General features: G+C 45.0%; 1 protein-coding gene and 2 long non-coding RNA genes across 4 annotated transcripts in view; 2 read left to right on the forward strand and 1 right to left on the reverse strand.

Moving 5' to 3' along the window:
- The first annotated feature begins 219 nt into the window (after positions 1-219).
- Positions 220-7,223, forward strand: LOC138919857 (uncharacterized). Its single transcript, XR_011430407.1, has 3 exons — positions 220-335; positions 3,068-3,144; positions 3,447-7,223. It is a non-coding gene; the product is annotated as an uncharacterized lncRNA (long non-coding RNA).
- A 7,480-nt stretch (positions 7,224-14,703) lies between these two features.
- On the reverse strand, positions 14,704-19,625 carry LOC138919856 (uncharacterized). Its single transcript, XR_011430406.1, has 3 exons — positions 18,650-19,625; positions 17,077-17,309; positions 14,704-15,277 (listed from the first exon to the last, which is right to left on the reverse strand). It is a non-coding gene; the product is annotated as an uncharacterized lncRNA (long non-coding RNA).
- Positions 19,626-19,710: 85 nt separating this feature from the next.
- The window catches only part of RETREG1 (reticulophagy regulator 1), a 125,212-nt gene continuing 119,323 nt past the window's right edge, over positions 19,711-25,599 (forward strand). The window contains exon 1 of one of the 2 annotated variants that reach the window (XM_023625821.2): positions 19,711-20,162. In XM_023625821.2, coding sequence (XP_023481589.2) covers positions 19,849-20,162 — 314 coding nt within the window. In that variant the 5' untranslated portion in view covers positions 19,711-19,848. The remainder of the gene's footprint in view (positions 20,163-25,599) is intronic. The other variant, XM_070246453.1, reaches the window with a different exon arrangement.

The following is a 25,599-nucleotide window of genomic DNA, read 5'->3' on the forward strand; positions in this document are numbered from 1 at the left end:
ATCAGCTGGATTGCAGAAATGCATGAAGCAGAAATGTAAATAATTTGGGCCAGAGGACCAATTGTGGTGGCTTTAAACATTTCCGCAAATTCTTTGATAATCCTCCCATGAAAAGGTGGAGTCTAATTCTCCTCTCCCTCTAACAAATAGGATGTGTCAGAGGGGATGCTTTGTGACTCCAAAACTAAGTCATAAAAGGGGATGCTACAGCTTTTGCTTGACTCTCTCTCCGGACGTGTTTTTGGAGCTCTGTAGCCACCATACTGGAGGGACTTGTGGAGAAGCTATATCAAAAAAGATGCCAAAGGAAGCCAAGCTGTGCCAACCCCAGCTATGTAAGTCTTTCCGACATCAACCACCAGACATGCAAATGAGTGAGACTTCAGATGATTCCAGCCCCCAGCCTGCAAGGTGACACAGCTGATGCCAAGGGGAACAGAGAGATGCTGTCCCCACTGAGGAGGTTCCAACCACTTCAGGAAGCCCAAAATAGGAATAATAGTATGAGAAATGGAAAAGATTTGAAACTGTCATTATTTACAGCTGATATGACGAAGCCCTTAGTTTATCAGCTCATCATGTTGGATTTTCTATTAGAATTAATGAGTGTAGCAAGATCACTAGATAAAAGGTGAATATTTTGAAAACCAATTGCATTTCTATATAGCAGCAACACCAATTATAAATTTTTTTAAAGGATACCTTTTACAATATTATCAAAAACATTTACTATCTAAGAGAAAATCTAAAGAAACATTGTATGCTCTGATGTCAAAGCTCATGACAACTCCCACAGTCTGAACTAAGATGTAAATGGGTCTTCAAAAGCATCTGAAATGAGGTGAAGCAGAAAGTACTATGATAGAATTATCAGCTAATCTTAAAAACAAAAATAGGATGGAGATAGAAGGCAATGGGTTTATAACCCAATTTGTTAGCTATACAGGTGAGGAAGCTAAATACCCAACTTCTAATTTCATGGTCCTTGCCCTTAAATGGTGCTGAGTGTAAAACATAGTAAAAGCATCTAACTTCTAAAATAAAACAAAATGCATCCCTTGATGACAGAGAAAGTTCCATTTATGGGTTAGTAGAGAGCTTCTGCTTGAAATGTTTATTTTGTATTTTAAACCATCTGGCCTTCTCTTGCTTCGTAGAATCATGAATTTTTTTAAAAGTAAATTTCTGTTGCTATTCAACCAGAACATGCTACCTAGAACCATTCATGTGAGAACACACGGATTGCAGATTGATACCTGCCACTGCAGGCCCCTCTCGTTCCCCCGATTCTGCACAAATGACTCTGCCATTCAGGTCTCAGCTTAAATGTCATCTCTCCAGAAAAGTCTTTCCTCACCACTAAATATAAAATAACTACTCTTTACTGCATCACCGTGTTTTCAATAGCACTTAAACTAAGCGATATTTTCTTGTTTGTTTAAAGTCTATAATGTCTTCCTCAATTAGAATGTAAGCTCCATGAGGGCAGAAATGTTTTCGTATTTATTGCTGTCACTTTGTTAATTAGAGCCGTGTCTGAACATAGTAGGTAGTCAGTAATTTTTTCTTGAATAAGTGAAGGAATTGTGACTTTCATTTGGGGGCCACCCCAGCTAAGATTCCCTAGAGAACAGAGCCCAAGGCATAGATTAACGGCAGAGGCTTTGGGAAGTCAATCCCAGGGCAGCAAGGATAAGGGAGTGAGGCAGAAGATGGAAAGCAATGCAAAGTAGTTTATTACCATGCCCGCCACTGCTTCCCAATAAGCCACGAAGAGACCCAGCCAGTTGCTCAGCAGGAGCATCTGTGTGGCCACGTGGGATGTCTCTGCACGGGCTGTATAGGGATGTCCTGCCTTGGAGCAGACCTCCAGAGAGAGGAAAGAAAAGAAATTTCTCTTCCTGGCTCGGTCGTGTCTCCTGTTTCCCATTGGCTGAATTTCACTATGTGGAGAGTCAGCTCCCACACATTTCCATGTCATCTGGTGGCTTTAAAAGCTCCATAGGAAGCCATATCCCACGCTGTGTTAGGGTGAATAATGGCCCCCAAAGATGTGCACATCCTAATCCCCAGGACCTGTGAATGTTACCTTGTATGGCAAAAGAGACTTTGCAGATGTGAGTCAATTGAGGATTTTGAGATTATTCTGGATTATCCATGTGGGCCCACTGTAACCATGTGTCCTTATAAGAGGGAGGCAGGAGATCAAAGGCAGTAGTAGGAGACGTGGTGATGGAAGCCAGGGGTTGGAGTGATGCGAAGAAGGGTCCTCAAGCCAAGGAATGCCAGCAACCTCAGGAAGCTGGGAGAGGCATGGAATGGATTCTCCCTTGGAGCCCTCAGAAGGAACCGGCCCTGCTGACACCTTGATTTTAGTCTCACCTTGATGTGAGACTCATTTCACAGTTCTGACCTCCAGAAGTTTAAGAAAATAAACTAATGCTTTTTTAAACTACTGAGTTTGTGTTAACTTATTCCAGCAATAGCAGGAAATAAATATACATGCCCTGTAGGGGAGCATTTCCTCTAAATCTATGGCAGGAGGATCCAGAGACCCCAGATACACAGCCAGTCAGTCTCAAGGGGTGGAAAAGATGCAGGGAGTCTGTCAGCCATCTTGGCGCCGAGGTGGAGCAAGCCACTGAGCGCCTGGGTGACAGGGGAGGCCAGAGAACCTGAGGAGGTCCTTAAGATGCGCACAGTACAGCAACCCATATTTAAAATGATTGCTTATATTAAGAAGTTGAAGACGGGGCGGGCCCGGTGGCACAGCAGTTAAGTGCGCACGTTCTGCTTTGGCGGCCTGGGTTTCACCGGTTTGGATCCCAGGTGCAGAAGTGGCACCTCTTGGCAAGCCATGCTGTGGTAGGCGTCCCACATATAAAGTAGAGGAAGATGGGCATGGATGTTAGCTCAGGGCCAGTCTTCCTCAGCAAAAAGAGGAGGATTGGCAGCAGATGTTAGCTCAGGGCTAATCTTCCTCAAAAAAAAAAAAGTTGTTAAAGACAGAGAGAATGTGTGTGCATTGGTTGTACTAACATTGACTTTCATTATACTTCATTTTCAGTTGTGAAGAATAGCTGGCTAGCTCTGTAAAACGTCCCCGGGCCTCTCAGAGTGAATTTTGTCTATGTCACACAATCTGTAAGTCAGAACATCACTAATATAACTTTGAACTTGGTAAAAATCTATTCAGGCAGAAACAAATTTATTTTATGTAGATTTGACATAGCATTTATAGAGAGCATGTATCAGGGTAACTCCAGCTGCTTTAGCAAACAATCTACATTTCGACTACCTAACGCTATTCAAGATGATTTCTTGCTTACCTAACAGTCCAGTATGGGTGTAATGTTGGGAAGGTTGTGGTCCTGCTCCCGTGGATGTTCAGGGGCCCAGGCTGACACTCTGTGTTCTTCAACTTTTATCTTTTAATGTCCCCCTAGGCATAATCATACAGCTGGCAGAAAGGGAACCGTTGATTGGATAAAGATTCACCTTTTAACCTCCTGGCCTGGAAGTGATACCACTTCTGCTTACAATCCACTGGCAAGATCTAGTCACACAGCATCACTTATAAGCAAGGGATGCTGGGAAATGTAGCCCTTGGCTGGGCAACCGCCTGTTCAGTAACCACCCTACTTGATGTAAGGGGAAAAGGAAGCTCCGGTGGACAGCTGGCTGTCTCTTGCCACAGCCTGACCCTCTGGCCCAGAAATGTTCATGAAGATTCCTTCCCTCAAATACCGAAAACTTGCCCCAGCCAAAAAAGAACACTAGAGGGAATTAACTCAAAATCCTATTAGTTACTGCATCCTTAGGGGCAAACCAGATGGGGAGCCAACAAGAGACTACTCTCTCAGTTCAGTCAAAAGAAGTCAAGGATGGATGATCAGGAGGCTGAGGGGCCACCATGCCAATAAAATGTCATAATCCCTTGCCCAGTTTTCAGCCTGAGCCAGTTTTTGGACCCAGGCCCACTGATTGAAGAAAAAGACTGTGTTCCCAGGAGGCAGAACCCTGTAACACCATACAAGTGTGTGTGGTCCTGGATCTTCACCAAAGGGTTCTACCTGTGTAACTGAACTCTGAGGAATACCCAAGCATTTTGATGACTTTTCGGCAAAGTCTTAGTAGACATTAATACCTAGAGACAGTAATCACCATCACAGGCCTCTGCTAGAGTGCAGGAATACTGGGACCAGGTAATAAATGGAGACCTGGCCCGGATTCAGCTTACAATGGGTCCACTGGGTCTGTGGCCCCACCCCATGGTTATTTCCCTAGACCCCAAATGTATAATGGAAATAGACATGCTTGGCAGTTGTACAACATCACATTGGTTCCTTGGCTTAGGGTAAGACCACCATAGTGCAGAGGCCCAAGGAGAACACTCTGAAATGAATCCCCTCCAAGATCAAGATAGTGAATCAAAACTGACATGGCGTCCCCGGGGGGAATGGAGAAACTAGTGTCATCCCTCAAGAACTAGAGGATTCAGAGTGAGGCCCCTGTCATATTGCCTTTAAATGCACACGTCCAGACCAGACAAATCTAGTGGGCTCAGGAAAAGTCAACCAAGTAATAGTTCCAGTTGCAACTGTTGTGCCAGATGTGGTATCATTGTTGGGTCAGCATAGCTGGGCCTTAGTGCAGGTTACATGTGACAACATTCTTCCTTGGAATCCTGTTTTTTTAAACTAATTTCAAGTGACCTTAAATCAGAATGTATAACTGTATGTCTGAAGATACAAAAGATATGTAGGATAGGGTTTATTTTTTCAAAGAGAGTTATATCATTGAAGCTTAATAAAGGATACTATCTGTAATAATAAATTATTCATAGACTACTTATTTGGCAAACTCAATAATTCAGAACATGGCCAAGGATCTGTGAGGAAGCAAAACTGGGCTTCACGTGAGGAACCAATAATTGTTAAGTCCATGAGCGCTTTGCTGATCCCACTTCTGCCCAAACAGGGTCAGAAAAGCTCATCTTCCCTTTCCTCACACACAAAGGTGCCCTCCTCTCTCCTCACTCCCCCATGCCCTCTGCAGCTCGCAATCTGTCATCTGCAAGCTGCCCATAATCACCACCTCGTCTTTATGTTCCCTCCACCTTCTAACTCTAACTCTAACCAGGTGTGGGCCCTGCAGCCCTCTCAGGTGAGGATTGTTTGGTTCCCAGCCCTGTGTCACTGGGCCTGCTGTGTAGCAATTGTCCCTTGGTACTTCCAGACCCTGTCTCTTCCTTCCTTGCTGAAAATCCTCTGGATCTTTAGAGCAATGGCGCTGGACCATACCATCCACTCTCCCTCCTCATCCAAGTATCTGGCTCACTATTTTTCTCTGCACCGTTACTCTGGAGACTTCCTTCTCATAAACAATCCATCCAGTGCCCTAGCTTCTTGGTTCTTTGACCTCTTCACTTCCTCTTCCCTCTCCAAACTCTAGCCTCCACTACTGGATTTCCACCTTTGCTCAGCGTACTCCTGCTTGTAGCCCTTCTCCAACAACGCTACCTCATCAGGACCTCTAAACCATGAGTCCGCCATTTTCTTCAATGCCCATCACTTCACTCATGCCTTCATTTCCCTCTTCCTCCAGATTAGAATTTCTAGTCCATCACTATAATCCGTCAATAATATATACCTGCAACTCGCTCCTCGCCACTTTCTCTTCTCCACTTGTCTTGAAAAACCCCATCCACAGATAAAGCCAGTTCTCCAAATCTGTATTTGAGCAGCTGAATGTTTGTGGAGAGACACTCAAACACTCTAGCTCTCACTTTAAGTTTATGACTACAATCTTCAGAGGCCAGCCCTTCAGATTCACTTTCCCACCCTTCCCTAGTCTCCCGTGGTATCCTGTGCCCCAAGGCCACGCTCTCAAAATTCCTCTCTTTTTAAACTTCATCACAGATAGTCCTCCCATCCCTCATTCCTTATTTCATTGTGAAAACCCACGGAGAAACAGAGAACACTTGCATTTTCTTTCTATCACATCTTCCAACTTATCCTATATATTCCTGTGGCTTTAATGTCATTTAGTTGCTCACTGTCTCTTCCCTGAGCTTAAGATTTTTATATTCAATTTCCTACTTGGTGTCTCTAGTTGGATGTGTATTAGGCATACGAAGTACAGTATGTCCAAAAGAGAATGCTTGATTTTCTCTCCCAATCTTCCCTATCTCTGTAGTTGTTAGGCATCATCCTTAATTCCTCTCTGTCCCTAACACTCCACATCTAATCCATTAGCGATTCCTGTTGCCTTTATGTCCCCAGTGTATTCCAATTCCAACCATTTCTCACCATCTCCACCACTACTGATATCTCCTTTTGTGATGAGCGCAGTAACCCCTGACTGATCTCCTGGCTTTCATGCTTACTCATCAGTGACCTGAACAATCTTTTAAAGATGAAATTTGGATTAAGTCACTTCTTACACTGAGTCCTTCATTGGTTTTTCATCATCTTTTACAATACAATCTAAACTCCTTTCCGTGGTCTGCAGACCCCTTCATGATCTTCTCTGCCTCCCTCTCCTACCTGATCTCACTTCATGCCTTTCCCCCTAGCCACGGCTCGTTCTGCTCTCCTTGTTTTACCCTCTTCTTGTTTCTTGAGCACTTCAAGGTAGTTCTAGCTGCATGATCCTCACACTTGCTATTCCCTGTGTCTGTCGTGCCCCTGCCTCCAGAACTTCACATGACTGGCTGTCTGATTTCATTTAAGTCTCTGCTCAAAATCACTTCCCTGACCACCTTATCTATTAAAGCCCCCTCTTCCAAAGGAATTCTCTTTTTACCCTGTTCTGATTTTCTTCATATAGTTCCTAATGAATTCCATACTTTCGTGTTGTACCCTCCCACATCAATTCTGGGCTTGGTCATGTGACTTGCCTTTGGCCATTGTGACATTAGAAAATGTGACCCAAGCAGAGGCCTGATAAGTACTTGCACATTCGGGGCTTGTCCTCCTGGAACACCAGCTGCCAAGTGAGGAAGCCTGAGCTAACCTGCTGGAGCGGCCACATGGAGGACAACTGAGGCAGGCGAGCTGACAGCCCCAGCCAACTGCCATCCAGCAGCTGCCCATTGGTGTCAAATGCATAAGTGAGCCCAGCAACACCACGTGGATCTGAGACCTGCCATTCCATCTGATCTCCATCCAATTGCCAACCCATGGAATCATGAACAAATAAAAGTTGTTTTACGCCACCAAGTGTGGGATGGTTGGTTCTGCAACAGTAAATGATACCTATCACTATCTGAAGTTATATATCCATGTGAAGATTTACTTATTGCCTGCCAACCCTTCTAAAAGTTAAGCTCTATGAGGATAGGAGCTTTACGTTGACTACACTGTGGTCCCCCAGCCTGGAACACTCTCTGGCCTACAGAGGCACCCAGAAAAATTTGCTGAATGGATGAATAGTCTCTCATGAAGCAGCTTTATCTGGGTCTATGGCTTCCACTAAGATCTCTAAATTTGGCCCATTAAAAAGCTCTGTCTCCTGAGTGTTTGTTCCAGCTGACCACTGGACACGACCAACGGAAATTCGACACCTTCTAAACTGATCTTATTTTTCCTCCCAATTTTGTCCACAACTTTTCTTCTCTATTCCATATTTTAGTAATGGCACCAAAATACAGCCAATCTTTTTTTTTTTTTTTTTAAAGATTTTATTTTTTTCCTTTTTCTCCCTAAAGCCCCCCCGGTACATAGTTGTATATTCTTCATTGTGGGTCCTTCTAGTTGTGGCATGTGGGACGCTGCCTCAGCGTGGTTTGATGAGCAGTGCCATGTCCGCGCCCAGGACTCGAACCAACGAAATACTGGGCCGCCTGCAGCGGAGCGCGCGAACTTAACCACTCGGCCACGGGGCCAGCCCCAATACAGCCAATCTTTTAAGGATGTTGTAATGATGGTTAATTTTGTGTGTCAAGTTGGTCAGGCTGTGGTGCCCAGATGTTTGGTCAAGCACTAGTCTAGATATTGCTGTGAAGTTATTTTTTTTAGAAGTGATTAACATGTAAATCAGTAGACTTTGATAAGGCAGATCACCCTCCATAATATGAGTGGGCCTCATCTAATCTGTTGAAGGCCTGAAGAGAAATGACTGAAGTCCCCCAAGGAGGAAGGAATTCTGTCTCCAGACTGCCATCAGACTCAAGACTGCAACATCAACTCCTGCCGGAATTCCAGCCTCCCACACTACCCTGCAGGTTTTCAGACTCACCTGTGCCCACAATTGCATGAGCCAATTCCTTAAATCCCTCTTCCTTCCCCTCATACGTGCATACACACATCCTGTTGATTCTGTTTCTCTGGAAACCCTAATACAGGGGTTATCTTTGATGATCCCCTCTCCCTCACTTCCCAAAATTCATTCAGTCACCAGAACCTATCGATGCACTGCACAAAATGTCTCCTGCATCTACCCTTTCTCTGCTTCCACCTCCCCAGTCTTGGTTTAGACTCTCAGCATCTCTAATCTGGACTGTTACAAAAGTCCGTTAACCATTCTCTCTGCCTCATCTCCTTCTAATCCACCTGCCACTCCACCACCAGACTTATCTTTCTAAGCTAAGAATCTGATCACGTCACTTACCTCCATCGTCTCCCCATCACCTGCAGGATACAGTTCAAACCCATCAGTATAACAGGAAAGCTCTTTATCAACTAGCCTAAGATATATTCCCAGTCCTATCTCGCTTAATCCTCTAGAAATACCCCAAATTTTCATTATATTTGACTACTTGTGGATCCCCAAACAAGTCATGCTCATTTCATACCTTCATGCTTTTGCACATTTTTTTCCATTTGCTTCGAATGCCTACCAACTCGTCTTGAAAACATTCAGACCTACTCTTCGAGCCCTAGCCCAGAGGGACCTTGGTCTTAAGCTGTCCCTGAATGCTTTGTCATTAAGTTTTAGACAATGATAAAGATCTTTTCATAAATCTTGTCTTATTGTATTGAAATTAATGTATGTGTCTATATTTCTCAAAGATAGTCTTTGATGGCAGGGACTATGTCTTATTCCTAATTAGATTCCTAATCTTAGAATTTTGTTTACCTCATAATAGCCACTCAAAAGATGTTTGCTGGGGCCTGCCCAGTGGCACAGCGGTTAAGTTCACACGTTCCGCTTCTCAGCGGCCCGGGATTCACCTGTTCAGATCCCGGGTGTGGACATGGCACCGCTTGGCAAAAGCCATGCTGTGTTAGGCATCCCATGTATAAAGTAGAGGAAGATGGGCATGGATGTTAGCTCAGGGCCAGTCTTCCTCAGCAAAAAGAGGAGGATTGGCAGTAGTTAGCTCAGAACTAATCTTCCTCAAAGAAAAAAAATTGTTTGCTAAGGCCATTTATATGTGTTAGATTTTAAGCCCTTTGAAGGCAGAAACCATATTGCTGTTCATCTTTGTATCACTTATGGTGCCTCTCATAGGATCTTGTACATAATTGATGCTCAGTATAAGACTGAATTTAAGAGAGAAGCTTCAGTTTTCTGGAGAAAATAGAAATATTTCATTTCCTGATGCTATGATATGTCAGCCATCATTGGATTCCCATGCTAAGTGGTATTGCAACAATTTTAAGTCAAGTAAGAGTTCACAGAAAAGAGAAATCACTGAAGGTCACAGTCTTGGGGAAAAGAAATTAGAAGGAAACTGTCTTTCACAAAAAATTTATAAGAACTTTCTCTATTTCCTATTTTCTCATACAGTCTTCTAAAAACCATTTTTTTCACTTTGAAAATTTTCACACCCACCAGAAAGTTGAAAGAACAGTACAGTGAACACCCAGATACCTCTCACCCAGATTCACCAGCATCTTGCCACACCCATTTCCTCTCTCTCTCTTTATATATATACACACTCACACATATATATACACACACTTCCCTTTTGCTGAAAGCAGATGGCTGCTGTCACAGCATTTCACTCCCGAATGTTGCATCTTGCATCACTCAGAAGGGGGACATTCCCCTACACCACCACAACACCACTATCACACCTAAGAAAATCAGTATTACCTCAACAAAATCACCTAACAGCAAATTCCCCTGATTTTCCCTCCAAATGTCCTTGATAGCTATCTTTTTTGACCCAGAATCCAATCAAGTTTCACGCACTGATTTGGCTGTTACATCTCTTTATTCTCTTCAAACTCTTCCTCTGTTCTTGATATCAAATGCGTTGAAGATCCAGGCCAGTTGGCCCGTCGAACAGCCTATATTCTGGATTCCTCTGACTGTTTTGTCAGGATTCGATTCAGGTCAAATATTTCCAGCAAGTTTTATTGTGTCCCTCCCACGGCATCAGATCAGGGGGCTCATAACGTCACTACTTGGGGTGCCAAGCATGACGAGATGCAGATAAGGTGAAGGCTGACAATCTCTCCAATGCAAAGACACACTTATGCCTTTGTAACTATAAGCAACTTATGAGATTGTGTAAACACCATCGTCCCTACAGCCTTTTTCCCAGTGGGTCATATTATTCATTGATGATCATTGCCTGAATTAATTATTATATTGAGAGTTACAAAAAGGTTCTTTTCTAAATCTATAATTTAGTCTTCACTAAATATCTTATAATCTTTCATAAAGCAGAGCTTTTCTCTCTCTTTTGAAAATCACTACGGAGTTGTGAATTTTTTTTTAATTTAATGTGTTATAATCACTTACCAGGATTATTCTTTTTGATCCTCAAAGTTTCCCAGATTTGGTCACTGAGATCCCTTTTGAGCTGGCTTCTGTGTCCTTTTGACATGGACTGTTAAAACAGTCTTTGAACATATCTTTGCTTTCTAGCATACAAGATGTTCCTAATTCAGATCTGGTATCAGCCAGGGTCTGGGGCTTCTCACCTCATGTGGTGGCAGAGAGACACAGAAGGAAAGATTCCCTTGCCAGTGAGCTAGTTGTACCCCAGTGTGGCTGGCTGTCAGGCTTCTTGGAGTGGGCAAACTTTTGTACAGAAGGGACAGGACCTCTCACAAGGAAGGGCAATTGTCCAACAGAACATTATCGAAACATCCTCTGACCCAATGTTTAAGAAACCTACCTGTGAACTTTTTACATGAAATCAGCTCTTGAAGATTTTCTACTTAAGAATAAATCAAACACAAAGCTGCGTTGTAGTTTTCTCCACTCAAGTGACATGTTCCCAGCAAAAAGCTACTTGGCCCATTACCCATGGAAAAATGTCCCCTTTCACTGTTTCCTCTGAACAGAGTTCTCAGTAGAGAGTTGTGGTTAAACCACCCCTGTGAGTGAGACTGGTTTCTCTTTTTGACTCTGCAGAGAATTTTGTGACGTTCTGTTAGTACACAAACTTTGGGATCCTTTGCAACAATTTTCCCATGTGGTACAGGTCTTCCCAAGAGATACTGGGCAATCATTTCAAAATGGCTGGGCATGGAATCCAGATTCCCAGGGAGATATTCTCCCCCTGGGTCTAGACTACAGTTATCTCAAGTAATTCCCTGGCAGTCTTGAGAATTGGGTATTATTCCTGTTTTAGAAGACGAGGAAACCAAGACTCAGAGAGTCTGTGTTGTAACACAAAGTCAGAGAGCTCCTATATTTTACTGAATCTAAGATGCCATAGATTTTAAGGTACATTTCATTCCCAGGTATGTTAAATGTGGGGAAGAAAACCCCAAAAATGTGTGACTTAGGATCAGTGAAACAGCTGTTAGTCCCTGGACACTCAGACCCACGATCAAATTCAGATCTTCATGACTGTGAAACCCATGCTGTTCCCACTTGAGGCGGCGTTTATGGAAGAGGAGTGAGCTGAGCAGCAGATAGGAGAGCCGGGGTTCGAGAAGATGAGCAAAGGCATGGATGTAAGGGTTTGCTTGGAGCCTTGACTCAGTGAAGAGCTAATCTGACTATAGCCGAGTGCTCGGATTAGGAAGCGGCTAACCTGCCTAAAAAGAAATACGGCTTTTAGAGAGAGATGAACCTGGGCTTCAGAAGGTAGTTTATGATTATTTAGGTTTGGCCGAGCCTCGTTGTAAGTGCTTGGGTGGGTATTACATGTTGAAAGCCGTGTGTTTAGAGGAGAAGTGTACAAGGTGGGTTGGAAGAGGAGGTAAAAGGTTGCTGCAGTTCAGAGAGGCACCAAGTGATGAAGCTTGAATGGGGATGGCGGCCCTGAGACTGGAGAACAGGGGTAGGGGCATTGGAGCATTAAGAGGAAGGGTTCCCCGTGGTTGTTGACAGACTGGAGGTGGATGGGAAGTCCATGCAATTTATCATCCAAACCGGGACACCTTTGAGAAAGAAAGCGAAGTGCTATTAATAACCATGCCAGACAGAAGGCATAAACCAGGACTGTCATGGGCAAACCTGACATATGGTTACTCCAGACAGAGAGAATAAAGGAGAGACCAGAAGCAAAACTTACTCCAATATTTCTTGCCTTGGGGACTGAGGGTTACTGTAGTTGACAGGGGAGTTGTAAATGCTACTTCTCGTGCCAGGGGGTTCTCTTGGTGATCTCCAACTATCCTCCCCAAGAGGGCTTGTGGAGATTCAGACAGCCCCACACAGTATGGCTTAAGGAACAGGCTTGACTCATAAGGTGTGTTGCCAGGGCCTGGGTGCTCTCTGGGACCCACTGGGATGGACATTCCTAGAGCCTCTTCCCTCCAACTCTGTCGCCTCCCTTCCTTACAGGGCAAGAGCAAGAACGACCTCATCAGTGGGAGAACAAGGTGTCTGTGGATATGCTGGATGCCAGCAGTTGGCAGAGGTTGTCTAGGAAATCCAGCTGCCCAGCACCTGGGGAATTGAAGGGCCCAGGGGAAGCTGGCTTTGGAAATGGAAGCCAGTGTGCCCGTTGGGACCCTGAGTTCATGTGCATCTTCTCCCTGGCAAAAGGAGAAAGGCATTCAGTCCCAGCCAGGCTCTTGTCCAGACAACCCAGAGTAAACTCCCAAGGCCATTTTGGGTGTAGTTCTGTTTGTGGCACAAGAGTATCTGGTTTAGGGCAGGGGTTGGGCATGAAAGAGAGTACCAATGGTGTAGAGAGAAACCATCAATTTTCAGTGAATTGGCCTACAAGCAAATATACTAAACTGTGAACAATATTAAATATAATCTTAAAATTCCTTTGATGGTTCAGAAGGCATTTGAGTCTTGTAAAGCTTAAGGGTCCCCATGGACACCCCTGGCTGTGCAGTAAACATCTGGCTGTGCCCCTCTGTGCATGGTCTAAGAGGATACAAGTGACACAGTCTGACTGCAGGTTGTTCTCAGCAGGGCCTGGGCCACTGTCCCAGCCTAAACGGTTGCTGGGTTTTGCGCCTAATTTCTAATGAGCTAAAATTAGTAAGTGACCAGCCAAATAGACACTTTGAAGGGATGTCTGTGGGATGTAACTCTCATAGCTATCCCATTGTACTCCACTAATCTAATTTTAGCTTAGAGAATACCCCTTGAGACTGGAGGCCTGATTTTGAGACCTGGATTTCAAGATAACCACATTACAGTTTTGCTTTGATGATGGAGGTCAAGACGGAATTCGTGAGACCTCAGAAGACTGTGTTTTGAGTCTATCACTTCCTTGGTAAAAGCAAACAACAAAGAAGCTCACAAACTTCAGGAACTCCATCGCTCACAGGATTGTGTCTATACTTGGCGACTGCTACTCAAAACTGTCCTCCGTCAGATCTGTTTATCCAAAAGTCTCATCACATTCTCTGCTTCGCACAGTCAGGGGGATCTGGCCAGTGCATGTGAACTCCTCTCAGCCTTGCCTTCTGCCGGGTTCTCTCTGCCAAGGCCATTCCCTCTGCCTGGCTCGGTCTCTTGTCTGGGTCCCCTGCTGCTCTCTGAGCCGCAGACCCCTGTATCCAACTGCCTAAGTGACGTTTCCAAAGATGACCCAAACCTGCCCCTCCTCCTCTCCACTCTCTTAGTGAATGACAAGGAAAAAGTCCCTTCTGGTGGTGTCTCTGCCAGCTCTATTTCATCCATTGTCTAGAGACACCTTTCCAAAACACAAACCAGGCCACTTGACATGCCCCCTGAAAGCCCACCAACCAGCCCCAAGCTCAAAGCCCTCAGCAGCACATGGGAGGAAGCCCTTTTGAGCAACCGTCTGGCCATCCCACCCTGTTCTCCAGCTCAGAACAGCTCACGGTTTCCTCCGGCAGCCAGGCTGGCTTCTCTCCCGCCTCCAGGCCGTGCATCTCAAGCTTCCCCATCCCCTTCACCTGGCCCCCTTCTCCAAGTTCCTTGTCCCTTGTTCGTGACCTGAGTACCACGAGGGAAATGAGCAGTCCTTGTTGTCTTACTATAAGCCCATGATCAGCCTTTAATGAATGTTTAATGATCAGTGAATGAAGAAATAATGAATGAACGATACAAAAGTGCATTGAGACAGAACCAGGACCATAAAGAAAAAAAAAAAGACGAGGCTGCAGACTAGGATATTGGTTTGCAATCTCGGGAGCTCCCCCTGGTGAAATCTGAAACTGGCCCCAGAATGTTCAGGGCAAGGAGAGACCAAAGACAGAGGCAGACCACTCCAGATTAGCAGGTAGCAGGTTAATAAGCAAGGGAATTTACAGCTTGTCTTGGGTGGTTGCAAGAGGAGTACATCTCTGCACCCACCCGCCAGAGTCTTATTTTTTTTTTTTTAAAGATTGACACCTGAGCTAACAACTGTTGCCAATCTTTTTTTTTTTTCCTGCTTTATTTCCCATCTGCCCCCTCCCCCCCCCCACCCGGTATATAGTTGTATATCTTAGTTGCAGGTCCTTCTAGTTGTGGGATGTGGGATGCCGCCTCAACGCGGCCTGACGAGCGGTGCCATGTCTGCGCCCAGGATCAGAACCTTGGGCCGCCGCAGTGGAGCGCGCGAACTTAACCACTTGGCCACGGAGCCGGCCCCAGCCAGAGTCTTAAGAGTTTGCACAGAGGCCTTAACGAGGTTCAGTCATGTATACCGTCCAGATGGTCTCAACACCACATTCTCTCAAGGCTGCGTCCTTAAAACAGCTTCTACTATGGGAATGGTGGGCAGACCGTACATTTCAAGGAGGGGAGTAGGTGAGGACCCTCCGATCGCCTAAGTCCAGCTCGTGGGTCAATCTGTGGTCATCTCCTCTTGGTGACCTCCTCCAACACAGGACCAGAACAGTGGCTAGTCTGCTGATTTGGGTGTAACTGCCAGCATGGTTGGAAGGGTTTGGAAGTTAATGTCCTGCAGTCATCCTTGCTGATTATGTGTGTGTGTTGATATACGTGCCTGTGGATTGAGCATGTGTGTGTATGTTGATATGTGGATAGACAGATAGTACCTTTTCAGGATATACATTTGTTGTAGAGTGACCTCAGTTCTCTTTAATTAACCATTTTTAAGAGCTCTTTTGTATATTATTGTATATTTGTATATACAAATATCATATTTACACTACATATATAATACATACACTACATAACACATATGTAAATAACACATACAATACATAATACACTACATACATAATAATATATTATTATTACAATAGTAATAACAATAGTATATTATTGTATTTTGTATATTTTGTGTATTAAAAGAGCTCTTTCATATATTAATAGGGAGTGATACCTAAACTGGGTACCCAAGCCGGTATATGGATGGCCACCATCTTGATGTAGGCATGTTCATTTCTGGTAAGCAGCTCCCTTCTGGAATGCTTGTCAAACGTAGACTATTCTAAGTTTGGATATTTCAATTCTTATAAGTACAAAAGACAGTCAACCGAAAACAGAAATAGCCAGTTCCTTTTGTGACCTGGGTCTTGGAATCCAGGCACAATCTTCCGTCCCATTTCCTCCATGTTGCTGTTGTGTGATGCTCCTATTTCTTTCTGCTTAGAGTCAACTATCTAGGTTCTCTTGGCTCAGTGACAAGAAAATTAGGAAAAGTCAGGACAAGAAGTAGAGGATATGGTAAGAACAGGAGGGTAGAATTGCTTTAATAAAATTATCAGCATAAACATATTCTATCTGCAGGACTAATAAACAACACACCATGGACGCATGGCTCCTTTGATTTAAGGAGTCACAGACATACTGTAGGGTTCTAACACGAAACATTTTAGGGGAAACAAAATAATACTGGGGCGCTTCCTTCTCATTCTAAGGCTGAGCCCGATGTTGTCTCTGTGGCCTCCTGGAGTGGGCATTAATTATTCATTATTTCTCTCTCCTATTACAAGCTTTCTAGATACTTTTGGAAGGGAAGGGTGAGTGGCCTCTTTGAAGAGCTCCTATGTGTATTTTGGCTTTCTTTGCCAGAGCTGTGTTATTTTCTAAACTGTCTCTCAGATTCAGTGGCTACAACTGTTTTCTCTCTCTCTCTTTTTTCTTTTTTCCTTTCTGACACACTCCCAGTTTCCTTGTTTTCCCTGGATATATATTGTCAAATCATCTGGCTCATTAGTGTTAATCACTCTGTTTCCAATATACAGACATGCAAAATTCAGAAGAAAATCTTCAACAGCAAGGTTACCCACATTTAGAAATATGCCATCTTCTTGAAACTAGGGGACCAGGTTTATTTTAACCATCATTAGCACTATTTTTATGTAGCCTTAGCACTGAATAAATTACTCCAGCATCACAAAGATAACTAGACAAAGAAAAAACACCCAGTAGCACCCAGTTATGTGTCTATGCTAGCATCTACTCCTGTAATATTTCTTTGTCAGTAATTATTGGAGGTCATAGGTGGAAAAGACAGATAAGAGCAATTAGCCCAGCTTTTTATGCAAAACAGTTTTGTGTAGCATTTTTTCCACATTACAGTAGTTCCCCCTTATCTGCAAGGGATATGTTCCATGACACCCAGCAGATGCCTGAAACTGCAGATAGTACTGAACCCTATACGTACTATGTTTTCTCCTATACATACATTCCTATGATAAAGTTTAACTTATAAATTAGGCACAGTAAGAGATTAACAACAACTAATAATAAAACAGTACAATGATAATATACTGTAATAAAATTTATGTGAATACGGTCTCTCTCGCTCTCAATATCTTATTGTACTGTACTCACCCTTCCTCTTCTTGTGATGATGTGAGATGATACAATGCCAATGAGAGGAGATGAAGTGGGGTGAATGACGTAGGCATTGTGACGTTTCATTAGGCTACTATTGACCTTCTGACCATATCTTAGAAGGAGGATCATTGAGCCATGATGATGCCAATGGTCAGACGTCAGAAGCTGATGATGTTGATGGTTGGGGATCCAACAAAGGGATAATTCACATCCTGGGTGGGACAGAACTGAATGGCATGTGATTTCATCACGCTACTCAGAATAGCACGCAATTTAAAACTTATGAGTTGTTTATTTCTAGAATTTTCCCTTTAATATTTTCGGACCTCGGGTAACTGAAACCACAGAAAGCAAAACCGCAGATAAAGGGGGACTACTGTAATTTTAACAGAGAGAAAGAAAAAATTTCACATAGCTGTGGGTAGGGAGATTTATCATTAAATAGAGGTAAGTGTTCCAAACCCACATATAGCAACTGAAGTTCACCTTTTATGAGCCTTGGTTGTCAACAACTTTCAGATCCTGACAATAATAATTAGAATTCAGGGGGAGAAGGAGAACGTGAAGCATCTTGCAAACATGTTTCTGGAAGCACAGCCACACTGGTTTGGACAACAGGGATGTCCTCATCTCCTCTGCCCTGGATTCTCCCCTACAGCCACAGAGTCTAGTGACGAATCTTAGAACATCGCAACCCCTGGGCTGTGTCCAGTGCCACAGAAAGGCCAGATTACACAATAAAGCATCATTTATCTTTCAAAAGCTCTTCCACTAGGGCCAAGAGGGGGAAAGAACACCTAGGAAAATATGGTCTTTCTTTGGTGGAAAAAAAAAATACCTGAATTATTTCCACAGGACTTTTTGACTGCCTCCCTGGCCACTTTCTATCAGAGTGTCAGAAGGACTCTCCTCAAAGGCAAATCAGAAACACCCGAGACCCTGTACTGTCTTCAGGTTAAAAACCAAACTTCCTGCCCCTAGTCGATCATCCAAGGCCCTGGTGATCTGCTGTGGATGTACATAAGGAACTGTGCACCTCCACCTGTAACTCCACACCTCCTCTCATGTTCATCTCCCAACAGAAATTATTGCCCCCTCCCCACAAAGCATACTTTACTTCCCTCCTCCTTGCACTTCAGGGCAGATGCCATCTATCCCAAAATGCCTACTCCACTCCTTCCCTAATTTTGGATGCACGATTTATGGAAAGACTCCTGGCACTGAGTGATTATTTCCATCCCAGCAGTTATCACAGTGGCAACTGGCCCTTCCTTGGACTGTGAGCTTCCTGTGGGTGGAAGCCATATCCACAGAGCTTAGCAAGGTGCTGGGCACATAAGTGCTCAGTAAACATTTGAGTGAACTCCAGGAAGACACCCCCTTGAGGGATAACACACATACAGCAAAGTGCACACACCTGCAATGTACAGATCAGTGAATTTTTACATACGTATAGACAGAGGTATACTCATACATAACGACCACCTGGATGAGCATTACAGAACATTCCCCGGACATTCCCTTGAAACAACAGGCTTTAATTGCTCTGAGAAAGAGCCCCACTCACCCTGAGAAAGCAGGCTGGTTACCAGTAGTGAACTCCAAGAGGATAGAAGATGCCCTGATTCATGGCAGGTAGCACCCTCAGGATGGAGGAAGGGGCATTTTATTCCAGAGAAAAGTAAGAACAGGGGGATTAAAGAATAGAACATTTTAAAAAAGCAAATAGTGAAAAGTGAGCATGTACAGTTACGCTTCTTCCCTCCCCCCACACGCAGCCGGGCCAGTGAGGCCGGGTATGGGAGGTCTCAGGATTCCGTCACCCCCTCAGGGCCGCCTTACCCCTGTCCCAATGCCTGCTGTTACATCGAGACCAGAGTGGCTCTGAGGTAACCGCAGTCAAGGCTTGCCAAACCTTGCGTGACATATGCAAAGCAACCGGTCTCTGCAGGGTTCCCCCTCCTCGGCTCCCGCTCACCTGTCCCTCCCACCCACCATCGAGCATTTGTGAGCCCGACGACTCTGCCCACAGGCGGAGAGAGGCCGCGCCTTCGCTCCTCGCCGCGGCCTGCCGTTGCCTCACTCGGAAAACGAGAGGGCCAGGCGCTCCTGAATTGACCCCTAATGTTTTCTTCTTCCTTTCTCAGTCCAACATTTATATCATCCTGTTCTTCCCAGAGTCCTAAAGACCTCTGCTATGGTTGTGCAGGCTGTTCCTGCCCGGGCACTGGGCCGAGAGCGGGGCGCCGCTGGGGGCTGAAATCTGCCAGGGGAGGGGCGCCCCTAACGCCCTCTAGGGCGCAGGATGGGCAAGCGGTGGCCCCGGTTTGAGAAGGCGAAGATGTCTTGCTGATTTTGCCGGTGGCTCCGACTCTCTTTTAGAGGAGTAACCGGGCGGCGGTCCTCCACTTCGCCCTCCCCATCCCCCGCAGCTGGAAGGGAAAAGGAAAGGGTCACGCTCCCTGGGGCCCGGGCGAGGCCAGCCAGGGGCCCGGCGCTCCCTGGGGACGCCGCCCAGCGCGCCCCCACGGCGCGGGGACACCGCCCAGCCCCCCGGCGCCCCGCCCCATCCCCATCCCCGCGCGAACTTGGCCGCACCCACTTCCCCCCGGAGGCGCCCCCGTCGCGGCCAGGCTGACGTCACAAGGCACCCAGCCGCCGGCGCCCCGCGGTGCGTGCCCCGCGCCGGGACCCGCCGCCCTCTCGGCGCCTACACCCAGGCGCGCCCGCGCGCGTGCCCGTCCCCGCCTGGAAGCGCCGCTGAAGATGGCGAGCCCGGCGGCCGCGGAGCACGCCGAGGAAGGATGCCCGGCTCAGGCTGCCGGGGAGCAGGCGCCGGCGCCGCCGCCGCCCCAGGCTCCCCACGAGGAGCAGGAGGAGGAAGCGCAGGAGGAAGCCGCGGCGGTGGCGGCGGTCGCGGGCCGGCAGGTGGAGGAGGCCGCCGGCGGGGTGGCCGCCGCCGTGACCTGGCTGCTGGGGGAGCCGGCGCTGTGGCTGGGCTGCCGCGCCGACGAGCTCCTGAGCTGGAAGAGGCCGCTGCTCAGCCTGCTCGGCTTCGTCGGGGCCAACCTGCTGTTCTGGTGAGAGCTCGGGGTGGTTGGGGACACCCGGAGGGGCAGGTGACCTTGGGGTGCTCGAGGGCAGGTGGAGGGCGCGCCCCGGGCCCGGGATGGGGGTTGCACGTTGGACACTGCAGAGGAAGAAGTGTCAGCCCTGCCCCACTTTCTCGGCCACCTTTCTTGAACAGGTAGACACACTTCAACTTTCCTCCAGACGCGCTTCCCTATGAACAGTTGTCATCCTCGAGGTGTGTATCCAGCCTGGCCTGCGAGGTGGTCGGCTGAGCCGCCTGCACCTGTACCTACAGGTGTGCCAAGCGTGCTCGGAAACTTCGGCCTTTGTTTTCTAAAACTCTCGTCTTGACCTGCTCGCCCAAAGTAGGCGCACAAAGGCGCTTGAACTTGAATTCGTTCTTGCACCCCCAGCAGGCCTATCTGGACCAGCTGAGGTAGACGGTCAAGACTGCGCCGCCTTCACCAGCCACCTGAGCTGGGCACTGCATGATTTGTTTTTCCGTTCCCTGAAGGGTTGCGTTTACTCTCTTTACTCCCTGATGAGACGACAAGAGGCAAACAGGTGGATTCTGCACATCACCCCGCCACCCAGGTGTGCACAGTGTGGAAAAACAGTCATACTTTTAGGTGAAGTACAGAGAATACACAGGAATGTTCTCTGAAAAGCCCCTGATCAACAGGTTTGTCTCTCCAAAAAGTGCCCATCACTGGTGAGGACAAGGGAAGTGTCTGGCTCCTTCACTGAAGGACATGCCCTGTCATCTGTTACCAGTCTGATGGGGGGGCGGAGAAAAGACTTTGTTTGCAACTGTGCGCTCATAACAGGTGTGACCCACACAGTGCAGAATGAGCAAAGCTTGGGCCAAGAGATACCTTGTTACCCTAAGACATAGATTTCTTAACCTGTAAAGTTAGGAAATAGATGCTCAAAACATACTCAGCCTGCCATTTTCTAGGTTAACTTGAGCAACACTTTTCTGCATATCTGTGCTAGTCCTGGTTTTCTCTTAAAACAAACTGTATCTTATCAGGGTCCCTGAATGTGACTTTACTTTGGGTCCCTTAGCTGTGAGCACTCCAATAAGGAGGGTATACTATATTATGCTAGATTGGGCAACAGTCCAATAGTCTTAGAGCTGTGTTTCACTGTTTTTACCAATGAGGGACGTGTTTTTAGAATTCTTCTTAATTTTAAATTTTATTTATTTAATAAAATAGCTAATACAACCTCATAGTTCAAAAATTTAAAGGTATGAAAGGCTAAACATTTTGAAAATGTCTTTCCCATGCCTCTCTCTGCCAACCTAGTTTCCTCCCAGAGGCAACCATTGTTTCCGGTATCTTTCAGCAAGCGTATTTCAACAAATACACAAAATTCGATGCAAATCATGGAATACTGCTGGGTTATTCCTCTTCTTACTGTATCTTGCTGATCGCTTCCTTGTTCTTTTTCGGCTGTGTAGAATTCTGTTGTAAGGATGTCACAAGTTATTTAACCGTCTCCTACTGATGGACTAAGGTTGTTTCTAAACTTTTGCAATTTCAGTGTTATAGCTAAAGGCCTTGTATGTACATTATTTTGCATACATGCAACTATTTCCAGGAGTGGAAGTGATGGGTGAGAGGGGATGTGCCATTGTAATTTTGATGGCTATCGCTATTTTATTGCACTTTCTTGGAGTTCTACCAATTTATACTCCTCCCAGCAAGGCCTGTGACTCCCTGCTTCACTATACCTTTGCCAACAGTATTTTATCAGACTTTTTGATCTTGCAAATCTGATAGGTGAAAAAAGATATCCCAGTATGTTTTTAATTTGTATTTCTCTGAGATTGAACCTTTTTTCTTATCTTCGAGAGCCACTGTATCTTTTCTTTGAGTTATCTGTTTATAAATAACCTTTGTCCATTTTTTTAGTTGAGCCATTGATCTTTTCCCTATTGATTTGTTGGAGCTCTTTATATATAAAGAACTTCAGCCTAATTTCTGTAATATGAGTTGCAAACATTTTTTCTATGATGTATTCTTAATAACATCTATTGAAAATAACATTTTTTTGCATAAAATAGTTGAAAGACATATTTTGTATTATTCAGGAGTGATGTCCTCCATCTGTGTTTTGAATGAGTCTGATGGAGAGGCAAACAATGGCCAGGCATTCAATCCACTTACAGCTTTCTGCTTATCTGTTTTATTTCTTTTCCTGTTTGCAGTATCTGCATTCCACACGTGTATTTTCTTTGATGGAAAGATAACAGTCCTGCTTTTTAAATTCTGAATTACTTATTAATTGGAATTTCTCATCCATTAATGTCATTAAAATTTTGATGTTTTTCCCCCTTTGTTGTTTTTCAAGGACATTAGATTTTCTTTCACTAGTGTATTTCTTATCAAATGATCTTAAATTATGTGACACTCTAACATTCTGTGTCTCCGGAACTCTAAAGCACTGCATTTTCTATGAGGAAAACAAAAAGATCTATGTTAGAAATATGAGGAAACCAAATCTTGTCTTAAGCAATAGTGATGATGTTTCCATGTTAATATTATTATTTAATTTTTGTGGAAATTAACTTATTAAACATGTATGTTTTGAATGACTTAGTACCTGGTACCAGCAGTAGCTTTCAGGATTTTGAGTTTGAATTCCAAAGCTCTAACATTTATTACCTGCCATTATCTAAAAGATTATGGTGCTGTGCCCTAAAAGGACAAAAATTGAGACATGAGCATGACAACTATGTATAATGCAAGGCTTCTGGAAGCAAGTGTGGTAAAAGAGAAAGAGAAAGGATGATTCATTTGGATATGGTTTTCGGAGAGCGGTGGCATTGTGGATGGAAGACTTTGTGGGGTCTTCGTAAGGAGTTCATGCTTGAACCAGACTATGATGGACAGAAGTGGTTTGGGTAGATCTATGGTTAGTAGCATTCCAGCTCTCAGGAATAAAATGAACAAAAGAATAGCATCTTAAAGGTGTACTTAATATTTTGACCAATCCACTGAACTGATGCGATGGCGCGTGTTGGTAGAGAAAAGTAGTGGGAGATGAGACTGGCTGGGTGTTTTGGAGACACATTTGGGGGCACTGATTGCCTTGAATGTCATACTGTGTGTTTGGACTTGTTTTTTCTGTAAGCAGTGGGGACAAATACCAAATGGCTTGTAAAAGTCCATGAATATTTTAATGGTTAAGTAAACTGTAGTACATTTATTCCTATCATGGAATTCTGTATAGCAATGAAAATAAACTACAGCTATAGGCAACAATATGGATGAGTTTTACTAATGTCATATTGGGCCAAGAAGCACACAATAACATGTGCAAAATGATTCCGTTTTTAAAAAGTTTTAAAATGTGCAAAACAATATTGGTTAGAGATATACACAGAGGAGATAAGAAAGACATTCTTATCCCTAAAATCAAGAGAGTGGTTGTCCCTGGGAGGACGAGAAGTCTGATCACAGAGGGGCACATGAAGGTTCTAGGGTACAGGCAGTGTTCCAGTTATTGACTTGGGTGGTGGTTACATGGTGTTCAAGTTATAATTATTTTAAAACTCTGTGTGTGTATTCTTATCTATGATATATTTTATGAAAAATACTAAAATACTAAATAAAGTTAAAAAAAATAGTATTCACTCAGAGCTCAGAGGAGTTTGATAAAACCCAGACCACATTTAGTGCCTGTCTCAAGAAGCAGGGTTTCCACAACCTGAAATAGATTGGGCAACAGTCCAGTAGTCTTAGGGCTGTGTCTCCCTCATTTTACCAATGAGGGACATGTTTTTAAAACTCTTTTTTCTTAAAAATTTAAAGTTTTGTGTATTTTTAAAAATAGCCAATACCACCTCACGGTTCAAAAGTTTAAAGGTACAAAAGGGTAAACAGTTTGAAGATCTCTTTCCCACGCCTGTCCCCACGCAGTTTCCTCCTAGAGGCAATGACACCAGTTTTAAACATAACATAAGAGTGAATCCAGTTAAACAGAAAACAGCCATTTGTTTTTGCTTTCAAAGAATTAACTTTTTGTGGTATAATTTCAATAAAATGCATACACTCTAAAGTGTACGGTCAAATGTATACACTTATGTAACCTCAGCAGCAGTCAACGTATAGAACATTCCAGGGGGCTGGCCCGGTGGCACAGCGGTTAAAATTCACACGTTCTGCTTCGGCGGCCCGGGGTTCGCCGGTCAGATCCTGGGTGCAGACATGGCACTGCTTGGCAAGCCATGCTGTGGTGGGCGTCCCACGTAGAAAGTAGAGGAAGATGGGCATGGATGTTAGCTCAGGGCCAGGCTTCCTCAGCAAAAAGAGGAGGATTGGCAGCGGATGTTAGCTCAGGGCTAATCTTCCTCAAAAAAAAAAAAAAAAAATTCTGTTACTCCAAAAGGTTTCAGTACCCATCCCCCAGGGGGGATTGATCTGCTTGCCATCGCTGTAGATTAGATTTGTCTTCCTTAAAGTTTCCTGTCAATGGTACCGTAGAATGTGATGTCTTTTGTGTCTGGCTTTGTTTACTCAGCATAAAGTTTTGAGATCCATCCCTATCGTGTATGTCGGTTATTGGTTTCTTTTTATTGTCGACTGATGTGCCACTTTAGGGATGCACCACAGTTTGTTTCTCCTTTTGCTAGTTGGTGCTCATTTGGGTGGTTTTCAGGGTTAGCTATTATGAATGAAGCTATTGAAAAAATTCAGGCACAAACCTTTGTGTGAAATATCTGTTTTTGGTGAGAGGAATGGCAAGCTCGGACCCATGTTTTGTGTGGCACCGTGGCAGTTGCCTTGGATAGGCCAGGGATGGAGCAAAATGCCCCTCCTCTTAGTCTCCTTGCTGGTCGTAATACATCGTAATGTCTTCCAGTGCAGCCACCCTCTCGGGGCACACTGCCTCTGCACCTAGAAGCTGCTCTGACGTAGTTTAGTTTTGCCCCTACAGTTGGAGACCATGGTATACAGAAAAGTGTACGCATCGGGCTTTTTCCTCAGAGCATCTGGCATTGCGTGACGAAGTTACCCTCTATTTGTGTAAATGGTAAAACTGCGGGAAAGTGATTTGCCTCAGGTGACTACACAGGGGCACACCTGGCAGGAGACCTTGGGTACTCTGACTTTCGTGGTGTCTCAGGCTGGGCATCTGTGCACCCAGGACCCACTAGAAGCCCTTGGAGCACTGTTTGGAGGTTGCAGGGTCTGACCTCCCACTAGGTGTCAAGGCCCCCACTATACCATCCCTGGCGGGTTCCTCCAGCTTGCCTTAGAGCTGTGCCCCTCGAAGAGTGGCCTCTGATGGGCAGCATCGGCATCATCGTCGCATCACCTGGCTGCTTGTTAGAGATGCAGACTCATGGGCCCTACCCCACACCTAGTGAACAGGAATCCCTGGAGGTGAGCCCAAACCTCTGGATTTCCTCCAGCTCCCCAGGTGATTTGATGC

Source organism: Equus caballus, chromosome 21 (assembly GCF_041296265.1).
Source record: "Equus caballus isolate H_3958 breed thoroughbred chromosome 21, TB-T2T, whole genome shotgun sequence".
NCBI classification, from domain to species: Eukaryota; Metazoa; Chordata; class Mammalia; order Perissodactyla; family Equidae; genus Equus; species Equus caballus.